The 26895-nt window shown below is 54.4% G+C and overlaps 1 protein-coding gene and 1 non-coding gene across 11 annotated transcripts; both read right to left on the bottom strand.

Moving 5' to 3' along the window:
- Positions 1–817: 817 nt before the first annotated feature.
- On the bottom strand, positions 818–21572 carry SHF (Src homology 2 domain containing F). Of its 10 annotated transcripts, none has more exons than XM_036443294.2 (7): positions 21055–21565; positions 12605–12746; positions 10200–10406; positions 8641–8781; positions 7021–7228; positions 6758–6877; positions 818–2635 (listed from the first exon to the last, which is right to left on the bottom strand). In XM_036443294.2, exons 1-7 carry the CDS (start codon positions 21544–21546, stop codon positions 2449–2451), a joined length of 1497 nt encoding a protein of 498 aa, XP_036299187.1. In that variant the 5' UTR covers positions 21547–21565; the 3' UTR covers positions 818–2448. The 10 variants fall into 10 exon arrangements, with proteins under 10 accessions (XP_036299187.1, XP_036299196.1, XP_036299205.1 ...); XM_036443303.2 differs by having other exon boundaries at positions 7021–7192; positions 21055–21563; XM_036443312.2 differs by lacking the exon at positions 8641–8781.
- A 5077-nt stretch (positions 21573–26649) lies between these two features.
- TRNAH-GUG lies at positions 26650–26721 on the bottom strand. Its single transcript has one exon. It is a non-coding gene; the product is annotated as a tRNA-His (tRNA).
- Between the last annotated feature and the right edge of the window lie 174 nt (positions 26722–26895).

Raw genomic sequence — 26895 nt, 5'->3', positions numbered from 1 at the left:
TTCAAAAGACTGGGGCTGACAAGTAGTAAGTAGTGTGTCTGTGTGTGTGTGTGTGTGTGTGTGTGTGTGTGTTGGGGGCTGTGAACCTAAAGGTGAAGTGGGAGCACAGATGCTGGCATCTTAGAAATCCTCCCCTCAGTCCTCTCCCTCTTCTGGGCTATCCACTGTCACAAGGGCTGGCAAATGCCTTCAAAGGGATAGAGGCTGGACCCAGAGAGAAATTTATAGGGAATCTCTCAGCGCCCCAGTTTAACAGCACAATTGATCTTCTCTCCCAAGTTCTTAAACAGGTACTGTAATCAGAACCTGGCCCAATCTCTATGTAGTGTTCTTCAGACCTTCTCTTCTTGTCCCATAGTCTCCTTTACAAATAAACCACTTTTCTTCCCTCTGGGTTGCTTTATTCTGCCCCAGGATGGGGTAGGCACTGGAAGAAGCCACTCAAATGGCCGACTAACAGGCCAGTGCAGACATTCTGAGCTTGGTGGGATCCTCTGAATAAAGGAACCCACTCAGGCCACCCGGCTAGCCACCCCTTTCCCTGCTCAAGGGCATCCTTCCGGACAGAGGGCCTCTCTGAGTGCAAGTGTGAGGCTTCCTGGTCAGGAGGGGGACAAGTGTGAGGGGTGTTGGAGAAGGTGGACTGGGTACAAGGGGTGGGGGATGGGGGCCGAGACACCCAGGAGCCAACAAGGAGGCAGGGTTGGCCTGGCCTGCTCCGGGACCTGTTACTCCCGGTCCTTCTCTGAGCACCAGGTAGTGAGATGACAGCAAGGAGACAGATGAGCACACCACCTAACCTTTTTGGAACTGTTTCTGCATCTACTTAAAGATAGGGCAACCCTTTCTGAGGGAATTTCTAAAGCAGTGCCCAATTTCAAGTGATTCTATTGTCTCCACAGGATTCTTACCTAGTCCATTTGTTGGATCACATATCCTCCATCCTGATCCCTAATAAACTAACCACTGAATTCGAAAATCCAAAATCCCATGCTTCGCATCACACTTCGGAAGTGCAGATGTAGGTTCATTAGACTGTTCTCCCAAGGCGGCCATCCCCGGGGTGTGTTCAGCCCCTCGTGGAGTCTTTGTTCAGCTTGCCCAGGAAAGCGGGAGGGCAGGCCTGGAGTGGCTCGACAGCAGCTCTGCCTGGCGGCCCAAGGGTATTCGCAGGAGCTGGGCCCACAAGCCCCGGCAGTTTGCAGCAGGGGCGCACTGGGGGCCATCGGCCGGGCCGGTGTGATCCCGCGCCCGGGTCCCGCAGTTAAGGGCACGGCCAGCAGAGGGCGCGCGCGGACGCCTCCCCCCACCCCGCCAGCCTGGGCCCGGAGCCGCGGCGGGGAGGGAGATCGGGTCGAGGCCCGCCGGCTGCAGGTCCGGGCGGACCCATCCTCAGTGAGCGGAGGCGGCGGCGGCAGGCCCGCTTCCTCTGGAGAGGAAACGCAGTGGCTGTGCCAGCTTTCCCAGCTCGCGGGCGCGCGGCTTCCGCGTGGCAGGGCCCCCGCTCCTCCCGCTGGCGCGCTGCCTCTTTGTCTCCGGCTCCCTCCGCCCAGACACGGGCCGGAGGCAGGGAATGGGACGCGCTCCCCGGAGCCGGAGCCGGCGCGGCGGCGGGGTGGGGGCGCCACGAGGCCGGCGGCTCCGGGGCGGGGGCCACGCGGGGTGTTTTGATCGCTCGTCAAAGGAAGGAACTCGATGCTTGGAAGGCGCTTTTCGCAGCCGGCCTGTGTCTGCTCGGAGCTGATGTATAAACAGATCGGTGCTCGCTCCGCCGCTCCCCACCCGGCAGCCCGGGCTGCGGCGCTGAAGGCGCAGACGCTGTGCAGGCGGCACCGGGTTATTTATTGCCTCTGGCCGGGCGCCGGGAGTCCGAACGACGGGGACCACACCGATTCCCTCCGCCCCATCCTCTCTCCCTCTCCCGCCCCATGCAGTCTCCATCCCAGGGGGCTGCGGGGCGTGTGTGTGTGTGTGTGTGTGTGTGTGTGTGTGGTGGGGAAGGTGTGTGTGTGGTGTGTGTGTGTGTGGTGTGTGTGTGGAGGGGAAGGTGTGTGTGTGTGTGTGTGTGTGGAGGGGAAGAGGTCAGGGTGCCCCACGGGCCTGCGTCCTGCTCTGCCTTGCACTGGCCTGGGGGAGAGGGTGGAGGGGAAGGAGGCTGCCCCCTCGGCCCCACAGGCGGAAAGGGCCTGGGGCTGCAGATCTGAAACTCTTCCGGGAGACTCGCCGTTTTGGAAGCCCCCTTCCTCCAGGGGCTGCCCAGGGCTAATCCTCTCCTCGGCTCCAGACCTCCTCTTACTCCAAGGCCCCATAGCCCTTACTCTTTAGAATAAATTAAGGAATCTCCACCCCGGGGAGAGGGGAAGAAAGGCCTGGGACGGACCACAGCCCTCAGCCCGGGCGCAGGCACAGGACTGGGTGCAGGCCGAACGCAGTGCCCAAGCCTCGCGCCTACAGAGTCCGGATGGCCACGGGGTAGAGCAGGGACATGTGCTCGGCGCCCTTGATGGGCAGCTTGCGGCTGGCGTAGTGGTGCACGATCTCCGGGACGCTGCTGAAGGGCGGGCTGTTCTGGCCCAGCACATACTTGTGTTCCTTGGTCCGAGACAGCTTCATATGCATGAAGCCCTGGCTGCTCCTGGGGAGAGAGGAGAGCCTGGTGAGTGGAGGCCCTTCCCAGGCCCCTCCCTCCCCCAGCCCTGCGGTTAATGTTCCAAACCAGCAGAGTGGAGGTGGCTATGGAAGGTGGAGGTCAGTCCGGAAGGCAGGGAGGGGGCGGAGGGGATTTTGTAAGTAGGTAGCAATAGGTATTGGTTTTGTGGTGAGGGCACAGGGTGTGCCAAGAATGTGCTTGTAAGTGAGTGTACAGGGTGTGTGTGTGCTGGAGGGACTAGCACCCCTCACCCCCACCTCAAACCCTGGTATCCGGGCACTCCTGCCTTCCAGCCTGTGTGGCCGGGACCAGTTTACCCATCCCCCTTTCTGAGCTGTGGGGGAGGACACGGGTGAGGCTCTGGGTCACTCCTGTGGAAGCAGGAGAGTGGTGGATGGATGGATGTGACAACCAAGAGAATCTTGGTTCGGGCTCTCCCTTGCAGATACTAGGGGAGGAGGTGAGCGGCTCCCCACATCTGGGGAGAGCCAGCCACCCTGTCCTAGGGACATCCCTTCACCCTCCTGCTAACTGGGCCTTGAGCCAAGCCCCCGGCCCAGCCAGCCAGCCCTTCAGCCTGGGCTGACGGCATGGGCGAGGCTGCAGCTCCATGCCTCCCTCAGAGAGGACATGCTCCATCTTTCAACACAGTCTACTGCCTGGCCCTGACCACAAGACAAGGACCCCGTCCCCCCCGTCCTCCTCCTCCCCCCAGCTCTGGCAAGCTCCCAGATGTCTGGGTACCCTCAACCTTAGAGCGGGAGTGGGGGCCCCAGCAAGAACAACATTTGTCCAAACTACTACAGCCCAGGCCCCAGGTCTGAAACTCACTCACCAACGAGTGGTCACACTGCTTAGGGGACCCCGCTGGCCAGAGCCTGCCTGGGGAGAGGACAGGGCTCGGGAGCAGGTGTGGGAGGTAGGACTCATGGTGAGGCCCTTGCTCGTGAGAGGTGAGGCTGGAACACCTCCTCGTTTGCCTCCCTGCCTAGGTTAAAAGAGGCCTCTGGACCCATTTCACTAGGCCCGTGGCTGGCAAACTCATTAGTCAACAGAGCCAAATATCAACAGTACAATTGAAATTTCTTTTGAGAGCCAAATTTTTTAAACTTAAACTTCTTCTAACGCCACTTCTTCAAAATAGACTCGCCCAGGCCGTGGTATTTTGTGGAAGAGCCACACTCAAGGGGCCAAAGAGCCGCATGTGGCTCGAGAGCCGCTGTTTGGCGACCACAGCACTAGGCCCACCAGTCAGAAAGTGGGGGGAGTGGGGTGACTGAGGAGAGGAAAGGGATGGGAGGAAAACAGGTCCTTAACTCCATCCTTCCCGCCCCCGGGTACAGGGCCCCAAAGCCTGCTGGAAGCCCCAGTTCGGGGGTGGGGGTGGGGGGGTGGGCGGTGTCAGTCAGGGGGTGGGGCCAGCCTTCCTCTGCTGGTCTGAGATAACTGCTGAGGCTGTGACCACACAGGCCCTGGAAAGGAGCCGAGGCCTCAGGGAAATGCGCAGCCCCTGGGGCCTGTAGAAAGGGAGGCGGTAAGCGATCCCTCCCTTGTCTGCCCCATGCCTAGGCTGGGGCCCAAGGCTGTGGGCAGCAGCGTGGACCCTGCCTCTCCTCACCTTCTCACAGTTTGGGGATGGCTCCCTTCCCACAGTCCACTTGGGGAAATCACCTCTCCTGACAACTGTACATTCTATCTTCTCTGAGGGACAGGTCTGGGCAAAAGGGGCAGCAAGTAGCCAGAGACCAGAGTTAGAAGCTGAGAGCTCAGCCTCCATCTGAATAACTGAGCTCCCGGGACAAAGTCCCAAGAGTCCATTAGGACACAGCGGAACCCTTGCCAGACCCTCAGGGGCCGGGGAGGGACTGGCTGGGAAGCAGAGCCAGGGCTGGCTTGGCCGGTGGAGGAAGCTGTTTAATTACCAATGAAAGCCCTTCCATTACAGAGAGAGGAGAAACCATAATTGTATTTCAGAAAAGCCATTTATATGTGAATGAAGCTCTGGCAGACAGTTGCTGGCGGGGCCAGACCAGCCAGGGCTGGAGCCAGGCGTCCAGAAGAGTCTCCCCTCTACACCCCAGGCTAAGGCAGGGCTGTGTCCGCAGTGCTCTGCTAGGGAGCCAGACCCCTGCAGGCTCCCTTGCCTTAGACTGTTCCAGACTTGAGGGGTGGAGCTGTGCAATGGAGGAACAGTGTGGTTATTAAGAGTCAGACTGAGCTGGCTTCAAATCCTGCTCTGAGTCCTAGCCATTCTGGCTCAGTGGACAGAGCGTTGCCTGTGGAACTGAATGATCCCGGGTTTGATTCCTGGGTTGCCGGCTCGATCCCCAGTGTGGGGCGTGTAGGAGGCAGCAAATCAATGAATCTCTCTCATAATTGATGTTTCTATCTTTTTTTTTTTTAATATATTTTTATTGATTTTTTACAGAGAGGAAGAGAGAGAGATAGAGAGCCAGAAACGTCGATGAGAGAGAAACACCGACCAGCTGCCTCTTGCACACCCCCTACCGGGGATGTGCCCGCAACCAACGTACACATCGCAACCAACGTACACATCGGAATTGAACCTGGGACCTTTCAGTCCGCAGACCGACGCTCTACCACTGAGCCAAACCGGTTTCGGCTGATGTTTCTATCTTGGTCTCCCTCTCCCTCACTCTCTGAGATCAATAAAAATATAGTTTTAAAAAATTCTGCTACTGGAACTTTATTAGCTGGTGGCCTTGAGCCAGTCATACCTCTTCGAGTCTATTTTTATTTATAAAAAGAGATTGATTTTGCAGGATGCTAGTTGGTTTAAGAGATGGTATATATGCTGCTATTTGGCACATAGTATATGCTCTATAAATCTTACTATAATTTTTAAAGCAACACACATTCCGGAAGTTATGTAAATCACATTTTTGACAATTTTTTTCCAAATGCTCCTTTGATTTTATGGTAATTTGCAGACTACCAGAGCATGAGAGCTGGAAAAAACCTAAGAAGTAACCATCAACATATTTTGCAAATGGAGAAACCAAGGCCCAGAGGGATTAAGGTTGCCTTGGGTCACATAGCTAATTTTATTAAACCCACGAATAAAACTCAGGCTATGATTATAGTCTGGCCTTTTCTTCATCACCTTTTAGTGAAGCTGAATAAGTATATTCAAATGTATCTGTTTAGTAGTCCCCAATTTCCATATATCGGACTTGTTTGACGTGCGGGTATATATCTATTCCATTGCACCCAGAAAATGTGGTAGGAGGTGATATAGAGGCTCCGGTAATGGCAGGGGACTGTGAATGGACAGTCACCCTGACAGGCGGTCCTTGGAGTACAGGCTGCACCAGGGGGAACTCTCCGGTGCCAAGGAGAGGACCTGCCATCCCATCAGGAGAGCCTGGGAAGCCAGTCCTGGCCTCTGTGTCTGCTCCCAGGGAGGAGGGCTGATGGGACCCCTTCCAGGATCCTTAGAGCTCAGTTGTCAGCCACTAGCAACCAGACCTCCTGCCCGCTTCCTCGGAGTGTGTACAGGTGGAAACTGGCGGGACCAACACCCCCCACCCCCTCCCCAAATAAGAACAGCTTTGTGTCCACAGCCCTGTCCTCCTCTCAGGACCCAGCCCCCATCTTACCCTGTAGATCCTTTCAGGCAAAGTTCCTGTCTCCTTGCCTGTGCTTTTAGAACATTTTAGACTTCCATTAATGATGATGATGGTGATCGTTTATTGGGCACTAGCACCATGGCAAGTGCTCCCCATACATTACTTCATTTAACCATTTTCTATAAAGTAGATATTGTTATTCCCTGACTTTGTAAGTTAATCACTCTGAGGCCCAGAGAGATTAAGGGGACCCAAGGCCACACAGCTAGTAAGTGACAGGACCCTTCTGAACTAGACACCAGCTTAACTATTTCCCCCAAGAAACTAGGAGCTCCTTGAGAGCAGGGGCTGAGCTCAGAGTTGGCAAAGGTTCATGGGGGATGGGTTCTCCCCAGCTTGGCCGAGCCTGGGAATATTAGGGCCTCCTCCTGTTCTGGTGGCTGTCCTCCCATTGGTTATCCTTGGTGCCACCCTCACAGGCCGATCCTGTCTAAAGCTGCCAGCCAGCCCCACTCACTTGAGGGACAGGGAGAAGTCATTCTTGCTGGTCTCGCTGTTGCGCACCAGGTAGCTGGCCTCCTTGCACAGCCGGAGCAGGTTCTCGGCATCCGTCCGGCTGATGGCCCCATGGTACCAGCTGAGGATGAGAGAGGGGAAGGGGAGCATCTCTGCCGGATCCCTCCCTCGCTGACCAGGCCCACGCATTCGGGGTGTCCCCTCAGGCAAGTGCTAGGAAGGGAAGGGAGCGGGGACAGTCCCCAGCTGGACACAGACACTCACACCTGGTTTTCCAGAGGCAGGGCTGGGTCTGTCCACTCTCCCAGGGGGCTGCTGGGCTCCATGCTCAGGGGCTTGGCTGACTTGGGGGTCCCTGCAGAGAGTCGGGGAGGTAGGCGCCCCTTCTCCTCCAGGCTGGGTGACAGGCAGCTCTTCTCAGATCCTTCAAACTGGGCTGTGGGGAACACACCAGTGACAGCCACTGAGGCCCCTTGGAGCGGAGCCCCATAGAATAGCCAGCACCCCACCCCCATTCCCTGGACACGCTCATGGGCCCGACTGGCTCTAGGGATGGAATTCTGGGTCCATCCCCCAGGGGTGGAGGTGAAGGTGGGGCTCAGCCCTGGGTGCCACACAGGGCCTCCCAGGCCCTACACTGTGGAAGAAGAGGGGAGAGGAGCCACAAGAGAAACCACCTAAGCTTCTCCCCGAGGAGCAGCTGACTGCCTTCCCCTATTCCATCCTCCTCAGGGTGGCTTCAGTGCTGATAATATTGTTTCTTTCTCCTGCTCAGAGTTCATTACCGTTCTCCAAATCACCCTTGCCAAACCATTCTGTAGAAATGACTTATCGATCCGAGAACAATTATCTGATTCCCCTTGGTGCCATCCTGACAGGCTAATCCTGCCCAGAGCCGCCAGCCCGTCCGCCCCTCCCCCGCTCCCAAGGTCGCTGCCCACAGACTCCCCTCCCCACCCCCACAGAAACCCAGTAGAGAGGGCTCTGTGCTCTCGGACCAAGGGCAGACCTGACTGCTGAGCCTGCATAGGGACAGCTGAAGCCAGCAGACCACATGGGCATGGGCACACATACACAGGTGACATCCTGTATTTACAAAATACCCACTCACACCCGGCCACACATGTACAAACAGGTGTTCAGGCCTCTGTGCATGCGCAGAGATGCACTCTCCCTCTCCATTCCCCCCCATCCTCACCCCACCCCGTTCCCCCCAACTGCCCACTCTTGGTAAAACTGAACGTAGGTGAGGTGTTCTTTCTCCTCATTTGGACTATTCTTCTCTCCCTGCAGCACTTTCAAGCCGTTATTATCTTTCAGACACCAAATGCAAGGAGCAGATCCTTTCCTAGACACTTACTCTGCTGGCTAGTGTCCCCCATCTCAGGAGTTACCTGCATTGCTCAAGTTCTGGTCAGGCAAAGCACTACCCAAAGAAGTGAATTTAGAATAGTGGGTTTCCCTTAGGAACGTGGTGGGCAAACTGCGGCTCACGAGCCACATGCGGCGCTTTGGCCCCTTGAGTGTGGCTCTTCCACAAAATACCCCACGGCCTGGGCGAGTCTATTTTGAAGAAGTGGCGTTAGAAGAAGTTCAAGTTTAAAAAATTTGGCTCTCAGAAGAAATTTCAATCGTTGTGCGGTGGATATTTGGCTCTGCTGACTGTTGAGTTTGCCGGCCACTGCCTTAGGAGACACCTTCCCCATACGTTTGGGGCGGGAGGGGAGAGGTGTACTTCCTCCCTTCCTTCTTCCCCCGGAAGAGAGGGGTTGTTCCCCGGTCCTTCAAACCACGCCCCACCTCTTAGCTCCTCCAACCCAAGCCCGCAGGGCCCGAGGGATGAGAGGACACGTCACCCTGGCCAGAAGCCCCGACAGGACCCACCGCTGCCATCCTCCAGGCTGGGCTCGGGGAGGGGTGAGGCTGGACCGGAGACGTCCCTGTCCCCGTCGGGCAGGGGGGGGCTGCTGTCCAGCTGTCCCACCGGTGGAGGCCAAGGTAGGTCTTTGATGACCTTAAGGTCAACTGGAACCAGTAGCACAGCAGGGAGGAGAGACAGGCAAGGACAGGGAGAGAGACAGAGACAGAGAGAGGCAGAGGTTGAGACACCAAAACCCAGAGCCAGGACACAGGACAGCCTAGAAAGGAGGAGGGTCAGAGTGGAGGCAGGGGCGGCTTCTGAAAGGGGAGCAGGCCTCTCAGAGGGCCAGGCGGGGCTATGCTGACCACGCTGGGCTGGCATGGTCAAAGTGGGAGGCTCAGGGGGCAAAAGCAGGGTCTTGCTGTCAGCCCTTCATTTGACCTCCCACAAGCTTCCAGGGACCAGAGGGGCCAGGAAAGGAGGGAAAGAGGGATAAGGAGCTGCCCATGTCTCCCAGCATCACCTCTGTGTTCCCCCCGTCTCCTGGCACCCCCCTTTGCCTCCATCCCTCCTTTCCCCACCGCCTAGCTGAGACAGGTTGTCAGGGATACTCAGATGTGGGGGCAGCTGTTTCAGTGAAATTTGCCCCCCACACCCTCAATCCCAAGCCCTGACAACGAGAAGAGTGATGCCATGGGCGGCGCCAGGACTGCTAACAAGGTTTCCTAATGAGGAGCATAGATTTTCCCATTAAGCAAGCCAAACAGTATTGATTCTCCAAGGAGACTTCTGGAGATAAGCGGCCCATCCTCAGCGGTGCGCGCCTTACAGGAAACAAATCAGAAACCTCGTGGTTTCTCAGTCTGGCTGCCCGGGGGGCCTCCCCCCAAGCACAGGGCTGGGTCCAGCTCCAGGAGGAGCCTCTTGCCCAAGGAGGAGAGGGACATGGCAGGGAAATGGAGTCCAATGGCTCTTACGTCCTCTCTGTCCTCACTGAATCAAGGATCCAGGAGTTAAAGCTCTTGTGCCCCCAACTCAAACCACCACACATACCTCTCCACGTCGGACGCCAGGCCTGGGGCGGCCACCGGGGTGCCCGGTACAGAAGAAATCTACCCTCACTCAGTAAAGGGGGTTCCTCAGAAACCCTCTGGGAGCCGACGCCCCTGGTCTGCCTGGCCTACCCCAGGAGACACAGCCTGCTCACTCAGATGTGGGATCTCTAACGGCTACAGAGGCAGCTGTTTTCACTGTTTGGAGGGTTAATGCCTTCTTTTGTTAAGTATTTAACATATGCCACAAGTTTTATCATTTTGTTTGGAACGTCTTTATTTTCAAACATACCCAGTCCCCCAAGAGATGGAAGTGGCCCACGCCTCCTGGCGTCGGAGAGGCGGTGATGCCGGGAGACACCTTCCTCCTCCTCTTGTGCCCACAGCCTGACCGCACACAGCCCTTTGTCCACCAGCCAACGCACAGCTCCACGGTAAGACTCAACTACACTTCTCCCAGGGTGCCACTCCTTCCCTCCCCGAGCCCGAGAAGCGCCCCAGCGGACCTGCCCCCTCCGTCCAGGACTCACCAGCAAAGGCTTTAGAGATCCGCTCCTTCTTCCACTCCCAGGGCTGGTCATACTCCTCGGGCGGCCTCTCGTCGTCCTCAGGCAGGCGGGATTCCCGGGGCCAAGGGGCCCCCTCGCCCTCGGGGGTGGCCCCCTCCTCTTCGGGCTCGTAGGGTGTGTCATACAGCGGCAGGGGCTGACTGGCCGTCTCCTTGGAGCCCCGGATCTCTATCGGGGCGAGCAGGAGGGAGGTGAGAGGCGGGCTGCCCTGGCTCAGGCCCCCAGCAGGGCTCCCAGCGACCAGCCAGCCTTCCTTCACAGACGCCGGGGGCTCTGGGGCACACATACAGGGTCCCTCTCCCTCAAAACATGTCTGGGGTTCCAAAAGCAGGGGACCCAACAGCTGTGGGGGCAGAGGCACCAGAATGAAAGACAGGAAAAGGATCCTGGGGCGACCAGCAAGGGCTGGGGAGCTGAGGCTAACACATTTAGGAAACCAAGTCAGGGTCTTCTCCCGGTCCATCTTCTTGCTGCCCAACTCCACTTATTTCCTTGTGTCCCAAGTGATACCATTTCACAATATGACAAAATCCTTCTCTGTTGCTCAGACACTGCTGACCACCCCATCCTTGAAACTGTCCCCTTCATGGACTGTCCTCCCATTTGGTCTCTTTTACTGGGTCCTCTCGGTTTCCCAAGGCCAACTCTTATTCTTATTCCCAGGCCTCATCCTTGCAGACTTGCCCAGTCTCATGGAACCCTTTGCATCTATGTTTCTAGTTGCCATAGAGATGTTTCAGTTTGATGTTTCCAACTCACCACTCTCCCCAAACGTTCTTCTAGTCTGTTCTGTGATTTTCTTTTTTGAGATCTCTGAACCCAGTGAAACTGGTATAAAAGCTATGGAGCTCCCCATACATGCAAATTTTCTCATCAACTCCAGGGCATGGACCTCCCAGGGCAGTGGTCGCCAACCGGAGGTCCGTGGACCACTGGTGGTCCGTGAGGTCCAAAAGGTTGGCGACCGCTGTCCTAGGGAGCCGCAACCCTCTGACCTAACTATGGCAGCCACTCTTCCATTGTCCCCAATACTGCTCGCCTTGGTCCTGGCCCTCCTTCACTGTCTGAGTCCCATCTGCCATTGTCAGTGCCTGGTGAGTCTCACCCTCATCTCTCCGCAGCTACATTACCACTAGGGCGAAGCTCCATTCTTCAGACCTTGTTCCATTGGCTCCATGGAATAACACTCCTGAGTGCTCTCTGCCCCTCTCCCGTCTCTCCCAAGGAGGGAGAGCAGCTTATCTGATCTGCTTTCTTACACAGAGAACATTCTGGTTCTTTCTCCTCCTGCCCCTGTGCAGGGGCCTACAGTCATGCTACGTTACCCAAGCCTGAGTGGGCAAGTTTAATTCCTGGGGAAGTACTGAGAAGCCCATTGTAGTGACACAGCTAAGTAATGTTCTCCAATCACCTTTATCAGTGATAAAACTGACATTGTTATCTCCATTTTGTTTCCTTGATCTTTTTTCTCAATTATTTCTGAGCTCCAGAGGGGAAGAGAGGGATGTTAATTATTGGTTCTGTAAAGCCTCAGTAATTTCCACAATAGGCCGCTAACTCATCTTTCTGACTGATGCCCAGCTCTTCTAGTCTGTTCTGCACACCAAAGCCTTTGTAATCCCCTTAAAATGCCTTATTTGTCCTGTTGTTTTCTTGCTCAAGAATCCATAATGGTTCCCCTTCCCCTTCTGGAGCAAGTCCAAACGCCTCATTCCAGCCTTTATGGCCTTTCAACGTCCCTCTTGGCCTCTCTTCTCTTGCCTCTCCTGTGAACATGTCTTCCTTTCATCCTGCCTTGGGAGCTTGGCTTAGACTGACTCACCCCGTCCTCCTTGCCCCATTTGGTCTTTCCCTGGGCCCTTTCTTGGTCCCTGCTCCCCAGAGCCAGGCCTTATCCATTTCCTCCTGCCCTCACTCCCTGAACTACTTGCCCAGCATCCGGGGCATTGCATCTGCATTTATAGTCACGCATTTCCAATTGTCATAACATCCTTTGACATCACATCATTTCAAACTTACCACCTTTTCTAAAGCTAGTGATTCTCTTTTCGGGACCAATGACCCCCAGCCCACACCACTATCTTGCTCTTCCTGACTCTCCCAAATGCTTCCACCTGACTGACCTTTGGTTGTGTGGCCTTCTCTACCACCTCAGGTCTCAGGTACCACAAATCACAGCTCCTTCTCCAAAGTGACTATCTTGAAAGTAGTGGCACCTTCCCCGAGGACCCAGCAAAGGCATTCTCCGTACTTTCTAGAGACCAAGGAATCAGTTCTTAAGACATGTGGGTCCCAAAGCTTGTTTTGCAGATGCCCAAGCCTCAGGGAACAACTTCCCCAGCACTCTCCCTTACTCTATCACTCACCGGCCATCATCTTTTGGGCCTCATAGGGCTCCATGTAGCCATCGTTTTCCGGGACCTTCTCTGGGGCTCCAGAAGCTCCTGCGAGGCTGTCACCTGTCTCCTGGACATCAAACGGGTCTGCATAGTCTTCTAGGATTGCCAGCTGTGGGGAGAGAGAGGGCTTCAGGCATCCGAGAGACAGCTCTTCTCCCCAGATGCTCCAGCTACAGGAGCAAGAGTCCTGGACAGGCTGCCTTAGACCCGGAGCCCCAGGTGCCTACAGGCAGGCTCTGAACTTAGACGGGGACAGGCCCTGGCTCTGCCTTTGCAGGGTCTCCCACTAGGCTGCCCCCAAAATGGTACTTTCTTTTCTGTTAACGTTGTGCCTCTGGGCCACCCCCTGGGCTGAATAGCCAGGATGAGACTCTGGGCCTTAAAGCCTGCCTCAGTCAAGGTCCAGGCAGCCCAAGAGCTTCCACCAGGTGGTTCCACAGAGGGGATCAATTCAGAGAACTGCTTACAACGGAGTTCAAAGAGCGGACAGGCACAAGGGGCAACTTGGAGATGAGCTTGGCCCATGCCTACCAGTGTGTTACCAGATGCTGAACAAATATTGTTTGACCATCAGGAACAGAAAGACTGAGTACTCACTTTATGCCACGGTTCTGCTGATTTAGCTGCAGGACACTCTCATAATCATCACGTGGGTGTTATTATCCCCGTTTTAAGGAAAAGGAGGTTCAAAACAGGTAAGGGACAACATGCCCCAGACCATTCCCAGTAAGTGGAGGAACCAGGATTGGAACCTGCATCATGCTGCCAACCTGCCACCAGTGGGCACCGTGGCTGTCCCAGGAGGTAGACGGCCTTAGGACAGCCATAGGAAAGGCAGGATTTGGGCTCTGCTGAAACCCCCTGGCTCCTGGAGAACAGGGACAGGAAAGGCTTGGCTTTGGCGCTCCACATCCCACGCATTCTCCCACACAAACGGCTCATGGCGACCGCTCTGTCCCTGCTCCCAGTCAAGGCAGAGGGAACCACAAGCTGCACACCCCACAGAGGAGTTCAAGGTGCTCAGGGCGAGGCACAACTGAAGACAATAGAGCCTTTCTCCAAGCAGGCCACAGGCTCCTGGGGGGCAGGGAGAGGAGGACTGGCTGAGGCAGAGACAGAGCCCAGCCCACCAGCCCCTCAGGGGAGCACTGCCTTAATAAGGCATGGCCCTGGGGCCGGGGCACATGGGGAGGGCCCGACCTGCCTCTCCCCCATTCTTGGTCTAGGCTTTGGTCCTGGGCCAAGATCCACAGATCAGGACTGTGGGAGCCAGGTGAGCAGGGAAGCTGTAAGGGTGACCTCCCTGCCCTGGGCTAGTGGATCTGGGTCCCTTAGTAAGGCAGAGATGGAAAAAGGAAGATCCCCACCTCAGAGACCCCTTCTTCATGTTCCTGTGTCTGCTGCAAACCCCTCCAAGGGTCTCCAAAGCATGTCCCAAAGGCTCCTACCATCTCACCCTCAGCTCTTCAGCTCCCACCTTACTCCATTTTGTCCCCGTCAAGCCGCCCAGCCCCTTTCCGCCCTCAGATCTCTGCCTGCTTCCGAGAACACTACCATCTCAGGTCTTCCCAACCCACCACCAGATCAGCCGCTAGCCTAGAGCCCTTTGTCATTTTTGTCTCTCCGGCTCCAGTAAGTACCCAGCTCACAGGAGGCACAGAGTAATGTTTCTATTAGCAAATTGTTTCTACTAGATCAGCTCCTACCTCCCTCAGAGCCCACCTCATCCCCCTTCCTCTGAGAAGAAAATAAATCCACTCACCCCCTCCTAACCCAAACTGCTTCCTCCCAGGCCAGCTGGCGCACCCCCACGTGGCACTACCCACTTGACCAAGGGGGATCTGAAGCGAGCTAGTTAGCACTCAGCCCAGCCCAGTTAGCACTCAGCCTCACAACTTACTCATGGTAGCAACTCAACAGTAATGAATCAACGGACACGCTATCCTTAAACCTTGCAATGGTTCTCTAGTGACCGCAATAAAAAAGTCCACAGTTAAAGAGATTTAAAGATTCCACTTGCCTCTTTGGTTTCTCTTTACCCATCTCAGATCACATTGTTACCTGAAAGCTCAATGCTCTTTTTCCCCGCCTCAAAAGCTTTCCCTAAGCCTGAATCAAATTCTTTTCTTCTTTCAGAAAGCCTTTCCATTCTCCCCCCAGTTAGGTCAGGTGCCTCTGAGCCAGGCTGTGCAGTGAATACTTGTTTTGTTATCTGTCTTCCTGCAGACAGTGAGCTTCCTGAGGGCAAGAACCATGTTTACTTGCTAAATTCCCAAGTACCTAAAAGCGATCAGTAAATCTTTGTTAAATCAGTTCACATAAAACAGGAAGAATGAACAAAGGAAGTGCATTTCCTTGTTCATTCAGAAGAGGGAGGAGGCGTGAATCTGGGTGGGGTGGAGGATCAGGTAGGGGGGTTGAGACCCTGGAAGCTGCTGAGGAGAAGTACCCAGAACCATGCACCGGTGACCCCCAACTCCACAGAAACCCCCCTCCCCCCCCAAGCCCTTCCCTCACCAAGCTTGGCCACAGCTGCACTCAGCACCCTTCCCATTGGAGTCCTGGGCCGGTGCCTAGAGCCACGACCCCTCCCAGGCCGGCGTGGGCCTCCCTAGCGCCAGCGCTTGGTGCCTGTGGGCGCCCAGGTGGCAGCTTTGTGGGCAGCTCAATGGCTCCTCTGTTCCACTCCTGGCTCCACACCCTGCTCCAGGAAGCCTCAACCCCCCTGCCCTGGGCTGGGGTGCCCAAGGAGCCGCCCATGGGGTTGGGAGTCAGGAGCAACAGCAGAAATGCCTGCTGGGAAACTAGGCAGGACAGACACTTGTCCTAGCACAGAGGACCCATGTCACAGGTCAGGCCTGCTTCCTCAGGAGCTTCTGGGTCACACAGGAGGCAGAACTGCTCAGTGGGGGAAGCTGCCCCCGGAGGCTTCTGACACCTTTGTCCTCCCTCTATTTATTTTTTGTCCAGGCCCTTTTCCGGACTCCAGTGTGCTCGTTATTATATACCACATCCACCAGAGCCCAGCACACGGTGGGTGCTCAGTGCACATCACCTGCAGATTCCACAGGCCTCCTTCTCTCCATACACACAGACTCTCAGATCCCCATTTATCTGAACTCTGACCAGCAGCAGCTATAGGAGCAGGCTGTCAAGAGACTCGGCTTTAGAATGGGAATCAAAGCCCTGACTCAGGAGCGGAAGAAAGAAACTAGCAGGGAAGACATCAAGGCCAGGGCTGATTCTTGGGCGAGCCGTCTGGTAGTCACAGAAATGCTGAACCATTTCCACGCTGGTATGTAAGTAGCGGCTGCCCAGAGGGCCCCCTTGCCCCCAAACCGCCTGCCAGCCAGGTCCCCTCCTTTCTGTCACCCAGCAGGGTGCCTCCAGGAGGCAGCTCTGGTGCCTGTTCCAACTGGGCAGTGCCCCTCCCAGAGCAGCTGTCAGGTCTGAACTCTCCTTCCTGCCCAGGCCTCTCCTGAGGTGGCTGCAAGGCCCACCATCTGGTGGGACCTTCTACTCTGCAGCTGGGCCCTCCGCCCTCCATGGGGCTTGTGAGTCCAGGGAGACCAAGGGGACAAACATTACAGGATTTGGCTTGGCAAGGTCCCCAACATCTACCACTGCCCCTTTTCTCCATTTCCTTAGTTTACATTTAATGCCTGGAGGCCTCTGTATTTTTATCTGTAAAATGGGGCTGGCATTAGTTCCTACCTCAAGGCTTGGGAAGATGATGAGTGCAATCGATGCTGCCAACCCTTATGAGGTGTGTCTATGGCTCCCTCAAGATTAGGTGGCAAATGCTGTCCTTCACCATCCAAAAATGGGTGAACTCAGCCCAGAATGCGCTCCTCATTCCTTCTCTGAGTCTCCTTACCCTTGTTCACCAGCAAATGTCTAGTGGACAGACACCTCTGCTCTGCAAGGCTCCTCTCCATAAGTGCAAGGCCCCCTGGCATGGAGCTGGCAGCCAATCTGGAGTCAACCTGGGCTATCCTGCTTCCTACCTATGAAGCCATGCCGGTGTGACCAGCTTTCCTGTGCTTCGGTCTCACTGCATATAACCCAGGATAATAACTGAATTTCCTCATCAGGTTGTGGTAAGGATCGACTGGCCTAATCCCTGTCAGCCGCTGCAAAATGGTACCAGGCACAGGTAAGTGCTCAGTAAATGTCCGCCATTATGTCACTAACGATGAAGAGACCACGTTCCTTCATCCTCCTGAAGCTCACAGTGACAGACACAGAACAAGCTCCAAAGGACTGAAGCATCTGGAAGTGCTGTGAAGCCCCACGTCTGGGACCCAGGCTCGAGAAGCACCACGGGCTCACTGCCGTCAGATAACATCACGCCGGCTCTGTGGTGAGGGCGACTGGAGTAGGCAGCAGGCCCCCTCCAAGCCCAGGGCCCGGCCAGCTGCTCCCTTTCCCATTCCTGGTCTACAGGGTCCCAATGGACAGAAAGCCACGGCTGAGGTGTCTCTTAGTCATCGTCCAAGCCAACAGCCAAAGATGTTTTCTAGAGGGTTGGACTGCCGCAACGTGAGGAGGTGGCACTGGGTCGAGGGGACAGGCCTGCCACACAGTCCCCCAGGTCTCAGGCCTCCGCCCTCCCCAAAGCACCAACTGCAGCACAGACGACCAGCTCAGGCCACAAAGGGTTAAGAGGTCTGACCAGTCCACAAAGGTCCCTGATCCGGACCTCTCTCTCCTCCTCCCTCTACTTCCACAGGAGGCCATTGCTAGGTAAACAGGTCAGACCTCCGCGCTCTGTGGAAGGCATAACAAGGAAAATTAAGGCAAACAAGCAGACTCAAAAAAAGTCAAGTACCAGGTCTTCTGGGTAGTGAGTCCCTTTCAGGGCCTAGGTATCACTGAATGATTCACACACACTCAATGAACACGGTAAAGGAGGGCCCCTACCCCAGGGGAGGCATGTCTTGTTTAATTTCAGACACCCAAATATCACCTTCACTTTACTGTCTGTTCATTCATTCTAAAATTGGGCCTGTGGATACATACCAACTATAAGGTACACCTATTTTTATTTACATTCTTAATATTTTGGGCCCTGTGAACCCCTGTGAGAACCCCTTTTTCCAGAAAAATGCTCATTTACTTAAATATCTGCACAATTTCTGGAGGTTCATGAACTCCAGAAACACCCACATAAGCTAAATATAAGACCTCTAGTTTCACTTTATACAGGATGCCTGTCTTATTGTTCCCATCACATTTCCCTCCCTCTCTCTCTCTCTCTCTCTCTCTCTCTCTCTCTCTCTCTCTCTCACACACACACACACACACACACACACACACACACACACTCACGCATATCTTGGCATGATGGATGAAAAGGACACACTGTGCAGATGGTCACAGACAGCTCAGAGCTTTATCCATTCAGGCCCCTTTCCCATCCCCATCCCCCTTTCCTAGACCAGGTTTTTCCTGTTGAAGGTCTGAGAAAAAGGGAGCAAAGCAAGGGAAGGCCTGGCCCTCTAACCTCTGTCAGAGCAAGGCCTGGCGGCCAGAAAGGGTCCAACACCAAGCGGGAGCTCTTTCTCGGCCAGATGGCGAGTCCCTGCCTTCCCATCCCATGCAGGGCTCGGCTCCTGCTGCTCCCATGCCTGTCCTGCCAGGCCTGCCCAGATGGCCACCCGTGTACCCTGCCAACTGCAGCAGTGGGTCTCAGGGTGGGCCAACAGCCAGAGCCCTGCCCGGGGAGAAAGCTAATGGTCCTGAGCCCCTTGGGTCTCTCAGGGTTCTATCTAAGTCCCCATTCTCTCCTACCCCATATTCACTGAACTCATTTCCCCTCAATCTCTCTGGCTCATCACAGAGGCATTTCCACCCATTTCAGCAAACCTCACAAACCAGCCCCTTAGACAGTGACCCACCCAGCACCAGCCACTGGGCTCCTGGATGAGAGGAACTGGCCAGCCCAAGGCACATCCTGGTCCCCAGTGCCTACCTCACCTCAACCAGTGACCCAAAAGCAACAAGCCAAGAGGATCTGCAGGGCCGAGAGGAGGGAGAACAGAGAATAGGAATAAAACAGCCACAGAATGGAAAAACTGGCTCGGTAATGCCTCCAGAGCCAGAGCCAGCTCCCTGTTCAGGGGCAGAGTGAGCTCTGTAGGCATAGGCTGACACTGGATTTAGGGAAAGGGGTTCAGGTACCTTATCAGGGCTCTTCCTAAGGGAAGACTCTAGGGTCCCCAAAACAGCTCCTAAAGGGGTGAAGCGGCTCTCTCAGAATGGTGGGGAGTCCCAGGTCCACATCCCTGCCCCTGGGCCATCTTGGATGGCATCCTGGTAAAGAAGCCACTGATTGTGTGGTTCCCAGGATATCCTGCTGGATTTCATTCCTGTCCCTGCAGCTGACAAAGGAGTCAGACACCTCTTGGCCCCCAAGGTCTGAACAGCCCACAGATCACAGAGCTGACCCAGGGTGAGGCATGGATGCCCTCAGTGAGGAGGCTGCAGGTCTCTGACTGGTTGTGGGGTTTTTGTGGTGAAATGTACAAGGGGAGTCTCTGACCCACAGGCCACAACGGCAACGGACAGCCATCATTCAGGACATATTTATGCACCCTTCTTTTTGCCAAAAATGGTGTCCACCATTTGGAAGACACAGACTTGAGGAGAACATGGTCTTTGTCCGGGAGGAGCCCACAGCTTGGTGAGAAGGCTGTTAAATCATCTGGACGAAGAGGGCCAGGAACAGCTCCGGCCTATGTGTGAATGGGTGTAGACGGGGAGGAGGACACTATTGGTCAATATTGAAAACAAGCCCGGCTGGTGTGGCTGTGATTGAGCATGGACCCATGAACCAGGAGGTCACCGTTCCATTCTTGATCAGGGCTCTATCTCCAGTAGGAGGCATGCAGGAGGAAACCAATCAATTTTCTCTTACCATTGATGTTTCTCTCTTTCTCTCTCCCTCCCTCTCTCTCTCTCTCTCTCTCTCTCTCTCTCTCTCTCTCTCTCTCTCTCTCTCTCTCTCTCAAATTAACAACAACAACAAAAATTTTTTAATGGTAAAAACAAGACCTAACACTCTCTGTGCCTTACTCCACCACCATCACATCACCCAATAGCAGGGACAACCAGGAAAAAGGAAGACTATGGTAAGGACGTGTGAAGACAGCACAGCCTACTCCCTAACTCAGGATGGGCAGTCGTGCCCCATGGCAGGAACTAGGGAAAACATAATTCGCATTCCTGAGGCTTCTGCTCTGACCCTGACACATCTCCCTTACCCAGGAAACCAGGCAGAATGGCACTCTCTCAGCTGAAAGCCTCCACCCTGGAGCCAGTGGATTCGGACAGCAACTTTGCTCTCCAACCCAACAAAACTGTTGGGGGGGGGGGGGGGTTAATAAGCCCCAGAGCTGAGCTTATTCAGGGGGAGTGAAGAGGGTCAGCAGATCCAGAGTGGCCCAGACAGTCATAAAATTTAGGGCTAGAGGGACCTGGGGACAGCTTTCCGCTGTCAGGGAGGGATATATCAGACTAGGGTTGGGCATGGGGTGGCTTCTCCACGGGGCCTGCTGAGGCACAGCGGGAGTTCTCTGGAACAGGGGCTGCCCAGCTCTCCTATCCGCCCAAGCCTGCAGACACACAGGGCTTCCGCCACCCTCAGAACGGACAGAGGGAGAGAGGCCAGGAGGAGAAGCAGCGTTTCAGCCCCTTCTGGGCAACAGGTTCTGAGCACCGACGGCCCCCACACCCAGGGGCACAAGGGAAGGAGGTCGTAGTGGACCTGCCCGAACCCCCGTAGTCAGCATCCTCAGCACAGAGCTGCACACTGCCCGTCGGGTTTCCTGAGAACAACAGCCCACCCAGCTCCAGTCTGGCTGGCTGAGGCAGAGGCCAGCTCTTGCTGTGTCCACGGGGAGAAACCCCCGCCGCCACCCCTTCCCGGGGCTCCAGCACCTGCAGGGATGCCCGGGCTCCCAGAGGAGGGTGAGGAGTGGAGCTTTGTGCTGGCTCTGCTCCGGTGGGAGGGGTCAGAGATCAAAGGGCAGTGAGCTGCTGCTCCCAGCGGGCAGAAAGGCCAAGGAGGGGGGTGAGGAGGATCCAATCCCGTTAGAAAAAGGCCGGCTGATTAGGTCCCAGGGGGCTGCGAGGAGGAGCTCAGAGCCCAAGCGGGGGAGGGTCACCGAGTCCTGGGGCGACGACAGGGGGACAGAGGCAGAGTTTGGGGCACGCGTCCCGGCTTCGGAGGTGGGGAAATAGGAACAAAGGTGGTGGGTGAAGGCTCCGAGCCCCCGGGGTCAGGGACTGAGACCGGGCCCGTCCGGAGCCCTGACACCGAGGGGCCGGGAGGCCGGGCCACCTTTGTCCCTCCCCACAGCCCCAGACCCCCGCCCGCCTCTGCTCCCGGGCCCCCCGCCCGCCCCGGCACTCACCCTGTCGCCGCCGGCCGGGGGTCCGGGGGTCCGCTCTTCGGACGGGGGCGCCGGGGGGCCCGGGGTCTCGACCCGGATGAGGCGGTGGGGGGGCGAGCCGTGGCGCGGGGGCGGCGCGGGGCCGGGGGCCGCCGGGGCGGCCGGGGCGGCGGAGCCGGACGGCCCCCCGGAGTAGGGGTCCTCGAAGTCCCTCTCCCGCTGCAGCCGGTAGGCGGCCAGGATGTCCGGGGGCGGCGCGGGGGGCGCGGCCGGGGAGGGCGCGGGCGGCCGGTAGTCCGGCTCCGGGGGCGCCGGCTTGCCCCCGCCGCCGCCGCCGCCGCTCCCCCCGCGGAAGCCCAGGTGCTCCCGCAGCCACCTGGCCACCCCGCCGCTGCCGCCCCCGCCCGGGCCGGCCCCGGGCCCCCCGGCGCCCCGGCGCGAGCCGCCCCCCGCGCCGCCCTGAGCCCGCGGCCCGGGGCCGGAGCCCGCGGGCGGAGCTCCGCTCAGCAGCATGGGGCCGGCCGACTGCGCCCGCTCCGCGGCGGCGGGGGGCGGGGCGGGGGCGGAGCTCTGAGGGGCGGGGCTCCGCGGCGGCGGGGCCGGGGGCGGGGCTCACGGGTGACAAGGAGGGGCGCGGCCCGCTCCCGGAGGGGGTGGTGCCCCCTCCCAGCCTCCACCCCCCGCGGCGGAGAGTGGCGCGGGCTTCCAGCCGGGAGGACTCAGGCGGCACCTGGGCCGGGGGCGAGTCCAGGGCTGAGGATGGATTCTCCGCGGGTCGCCCCGGGCGCCGGTGGGGGCGCACCTGTCCCCATCAGCTCTTCCTCCTCCTCTGCCGGCTCGCGGGCGACGCCAAGAGAAGAGCCCTTTCTCGGGCACCTTCCGTCCCTCCCCCTCCCTCCCCCAAGGCCCCCTCATTGGGAAATCACATCCGCGGAGGAAAAGCTGCGGAGGGCGAGAAAAGGGGGCTGTGTCTAGGATGTGTCTGCAACGACACCCTCCCTTGTGGGAGCCTCGCCTGCCTCCTCCCATCCCACTGCTCGCCTGGTGCGCACTGGAGCCCACATTGCTTCCCAGACAGGCACATCTCCCTTCACAGACAATCAACTTCCCAGAGGTCCCGCTTCTCCCGCGTCCCTCTCACCCGCGCCCTCCTCACCCGCCCGCAGCCCAGCAGAAACGCCCGTTGTCCTTCGGAGCGCCGGCTGCCAGCAGGCCCCCCGGGGCGCACACGCAAACAGCGAGCTAAGTCACATCCCGGGTTTCATTGTCAATCAGCTTAGGGACAGAAGAGAAAAGGAGGAGTCAATAAGTCAAGGCTGGAAACAGTTCCAATGTTGTCAACCGCATACCTCTCATCCTGAGGCTCCGATGCTGAAGCGATAAGCATTTTGGTCCTAGAAGTAAAGCCAGTTTCTCCCCAGAGAAATGTACCGGCGAAGCAGACATCAACATTTGCTTTGGCTGTGCTGGAAAGGCAGTAGCTTCACCTCACCATCACCGGGTGCACACTGCCTCAGTGTCTCCCTCACGCTGACCTTCATATCGGCCTTCTGAGGGAGCAAAGAACCAAGGAAGTGGGCTCCAAGCTGGACGGCAAACCTAAGGATCCCCGTAGGATCCCCAGGGAGGGCCTCAGGTCTCAAAACATTTGAGCTTCTGCTTTATTCATACAATAGTTAGTGTTATAGAACTGTGCTGCTCACACTTTGATGTGACCATGAATCTCCCCGGGGAACTTGTTCAACTGCAGTTTCTGATTCCGTGGTTGTGGCTGGGTAGGGTGCCAGACTATAGCTCGAATGGACTCCCAGCTGATACGGATGCTGCTGGTTCTCCCGCCACACTTTGATGAGCTGGGCTGTAGGAAATACTGAAATGTCTCATACTCTGTCTGGCTTTGTGAACGACAATTGGGAAAATGACTTGTGCACATTGTAAAAGTAGACCTGAGCTGGGTAGGCTGTGGACAGGTGAATCAAAAGAATGAAAGTTCATTCATGCCAAGCTAGGAGGTCAGCATGAGCTGAGGGAAGGCATTGGGGTAGGAACCAGAATGCCATAAAGAAGGGGAGGATTCCTAGTAGGGAAGAGTAGGAAATAAAGTTAGATGAGGAAGGGTAGGGTATCATAATGGTAAGTGTTTAAATGGTAATTAAAATGCTCTAATACCTTGTGTGCACCATGTCCTTAATCCTATTTTAAATGATTTGTTAATGCAAGTTCCTCCCCACCAAAGTGTGGACTCCTGGAAGCAGGCTTTATTGAATGCCTCATGGGGCCAGGCACCTTGCTAGGAACCCAGGACAACAGGGGTGAAGCTGTCACAGAAGGGTCCTCTGAGACTTGGGGTGGCATTGGCCACATCCAAAGTCTGGAAAGTTAGGCACGTTAAGCATGACCATAAAACCAGGCTTCCGAAGGGGAACAGAGTGATCCCATCGCTTAGTACAGAGCCTGCTGTGTGGCAGGAGCCTAGCAAATGTTGAAATGAATAAAGAACATTTCTCTTGTTCTTATTTTGTAGAGCTATACTTAACATTGCATAATTTATTTTTGTTATGTCTTATTTTCTTCCAACTCTTTTTAAAAAAATTGCAAACCTACAGAGCAGCTCAAAGAAAGGAATCTGTATATCTTTCACCTAGATTCACTCTTTTTGAACATTTTGCCATATTTGCTCTATCTCCCCCCCCCCTTTTTTTTTTAACCATTTGATTGCAAGTTGCCAATATCATGGCACTTCAGCTCTAAATACTTCAGCAGCAATTTCCTAAGAATAAGGAATTCTTCTATAGGGCCATAAGATCATTATCACAATAATATTGTCTATTGTGATAGATAAATAGATAAAATTCAGTCTATACTGAATTTTTTCTATTTTTCTCTGAAAAATCATATACACATATATTTACATAGATTTATATAGATTTAATTTCATCTAGACTCCTCCATTGCATTTAAGTTTTTTTAGTCTCTTTAATCTTGAACAGTTCCCATTTTTGTTATTGCTAGTTTGTGTTTTCATACATAGCATTGTTTTGAAGCGTCCAAAGCAGTTGTCATATAGAATGTCCCACATTCTGGATCCTTCCATAGTTTCCTCATGACTAGATTCAGGTTAAACATATTTGAAAAGACTTTTCAGTTTTGAAAAGACCACCATGCAGGGGGGGTGTCACACTGGGAGGCCAGCAGTGCATATTTGTCTCTTTATTGGTGATGCCAAGCTTGCCCACTTGGCTAAGTTCGAATTCATCAGATCTCTCTACACGACAAGTTAAAGTAAGTTCTGGTGTGCTTTCCTAAGACCTCTTTACTATTTGCTCCCAACAAGGTTTTTCCAAGTGGCTTTGGCTTCCCTGCTTGCATTTGTTATTACACTGCGATTGCAAAAATGGTGGCTCTCTACTTCTGTCATTACTTCTGTGTTTATTACCTGGCATTCTTCTGTAAAGAATTCTTCCTCTTTCTTCTTTTTCCCTCTCTCTCCCCATGATCTCAAAAATTCTTTAACCCTATGTGATGTAATCTATTACTATCAATATTCTCTTTGATGATCAAATTGCTCCAAATTTGTCCAATAGGAGCCCTTTCAGAAGGCTTCTGTGTCCTCTTGATTTGGTCCTATCAGTCTTTAAGCACTGGCTTGCTTTGTTACACAAGATATTCCAGACTCAACTTGTACTTCCCCGGCTGAAGATCTGTAATCAGTCATTTCTTTAAGGGAATCTTACTCTTTTTAGTTAAAAAAAATATATTTAAAAGTTGACTTTATACTTTAAAAATGATTATTATTTTAAAAAATTAAAATGACTGTTATTATATACCTTAGTTTAGTTCAGCACTTTATTTGTTGGTCATTTAGGATATTTTAATTCTCCTCCGTTCTAAATATTCTATAAACAGACATCTTTATGTAGATAACTTTTCCAAGTTTAGGGTTATTTGCTTTGGCAAGATCCCTAAAAGTAAAATTGTTAGAGCAAAGAATATACTTTTTTTCCCCCTGACTCTTGAAACACATTATCCAGTTGCTCTCACAGAAGGTTTTAGAAATCAACAATGACTTCTAAGTGTCAAACCCAAATATTTTGTCTCATTCCTCTTCTCCTTTGCAGCATCTGAGTTTGCTGACTCCTCTGTGCTCGAAATCTTCTTCTCCCAAAATTTTCTTTAAATGACACTGTTCTGGTTCTCTTCCTTTCTCTCAGGCCACATCCTCTATTTCTGCTTTAACCTCCTAAATGTGTGCTCATCCCAAGGCCTAGTCCTTAGCCCTCACTTTTCTTACTGAGTACACTCTGGGTGTCATCACTCTGTCTGTGCCTGACTTTGGATGCTCATTCCGTCCTGAACTCTGCTTCCTTCTGGGCTTTGCCTCCTTCTAAGTCTGGTCCTTGTCCTGTCTTGGGCCCATGTCTGTCCACAACCTTGTGAGGACTAACATATCCTAGTACACTCACATATGCTCTCTGTTCTTTGAGATTCTGGATGTAAATGAGGTTCATTTTGGCCAAGTTTTCTATTTGTCTTCTATGAAAATAACATGATTCTGCGTTGAAAGAATACAACTTAATTTACAACCAAAAAGCAAATTAGGCCACTTCACTCCATTAGAAACCTCAATTCAAATATTTATGGAGAAGATGTATGCTTGGAACACAAACATAGTAAGATTTAGTTCTGCCTTCAATGAACTTGAATTTTCTAACTACATTGGCTTGTGACTTAGGTTGGATCCTGACTATAAGAATGGGAAGAGATGGAAGTAGAAAGCCTTCAAATGGATTTACTAATCAAATCCCCTTTCCCACTCCTAAACCCAGGATGCTTCCCTGCCCTTCCAACCTAAAGTCAAAATAGGGCTGCTTCCTTACAGAGCCCAGGATCCCACAGTAGTGAACCACTTTGCCCTCTCTTACCAACCCAAACATCTCCCACCTTCCCCAGCCAGGATGGAGGGCTGGGGAGAAAAAGGACAGGATCTGGGTGAGTAGAGATATCCCTCCAGGAATGTATACTATTCTTCCCTGAAAGTGGAGATTGCCTATCAGTGCAAATCTATCACCTCCAGTTTTGACTCTGAGGGTGAGAGAGAGGAAGGGAAGAGGTCATTTGTATAGGTATTTTGCAAGAAGAGTGGAAATATATTTGCATACATGTAAGTGTTTATACAAGGACTGTCATAGAAAGATACACTGGAAACTGGCAATAATTCGTGGAGGGGGGGGTGAGAGAATAATTCGTGGACGAAGTGAAGAATGAGGAGACTTACTTTTCACTGGACTCGTACACATGCACTTTGTTTGAAAAAGAACAATCCAAATTTTTTTTTTAAATGCATGAAAAGGAAAAAAAAAATCGCAAGGTCACAGAGGCACTGTTTTGCTGGTGTAGGAGAATGATTTGGACAACGATTTTCTAACTGATCTGAAGCCGAAGCGTTGAATCAGAATTACTGGGGGTGGCGACGTTAGAGGTGGCTCAATATTCAGGGGAGGTGCAGTGGCTTATTTTTTCAAGAACAATTTATGATATATACAAAACAGATCGAGTGGGTAAAGGAAAGGAAAAGAATTAAAAGCTTAAGCCCCTTGCCGTGCCATTGTTCCACAATGCCGTGACTCGGATTCGAACCGAGGTTGCTGCGGCCACAACGCAGAGTACTAACCACTATACGATCACGGCGAGCTACCGGAGCCTTGGGACGTGGAGCTCTCGACTATCCTTTTCAATAGTTATAGGCCTTCCTGGTCTGCACGTCACTGAAAGCCCCGCCTATGGGGCGGGATTTCAGCTTAAGGCCAGTCTGAGGACGCTCAGTCTCTTGCGTGAGCTCACGGCAGTTGCTCCGGTCCTCTC

The sequence above is a fragment of the Pipistrellus kuhlii genome, unplaced genomic scaffold (assembly GCF_014108245.1).
Source record: "Pipistrellus kuhlii isolate mPipKuh1 unplaced genomic scaffold, mPipKuh1.p scaffold_m20_p_1, whole genome shotgun sequence".
Lineage (NCBI taxonomy): Eukaryota > Metazoa > Chordata > Mammalia > Chiroptera > Vespertilionidae > Pipistrellus > Pipistrellus kuhlii.
This window is presented reverse-complemented; position numbering and strand designations above follow the sequence as displayed.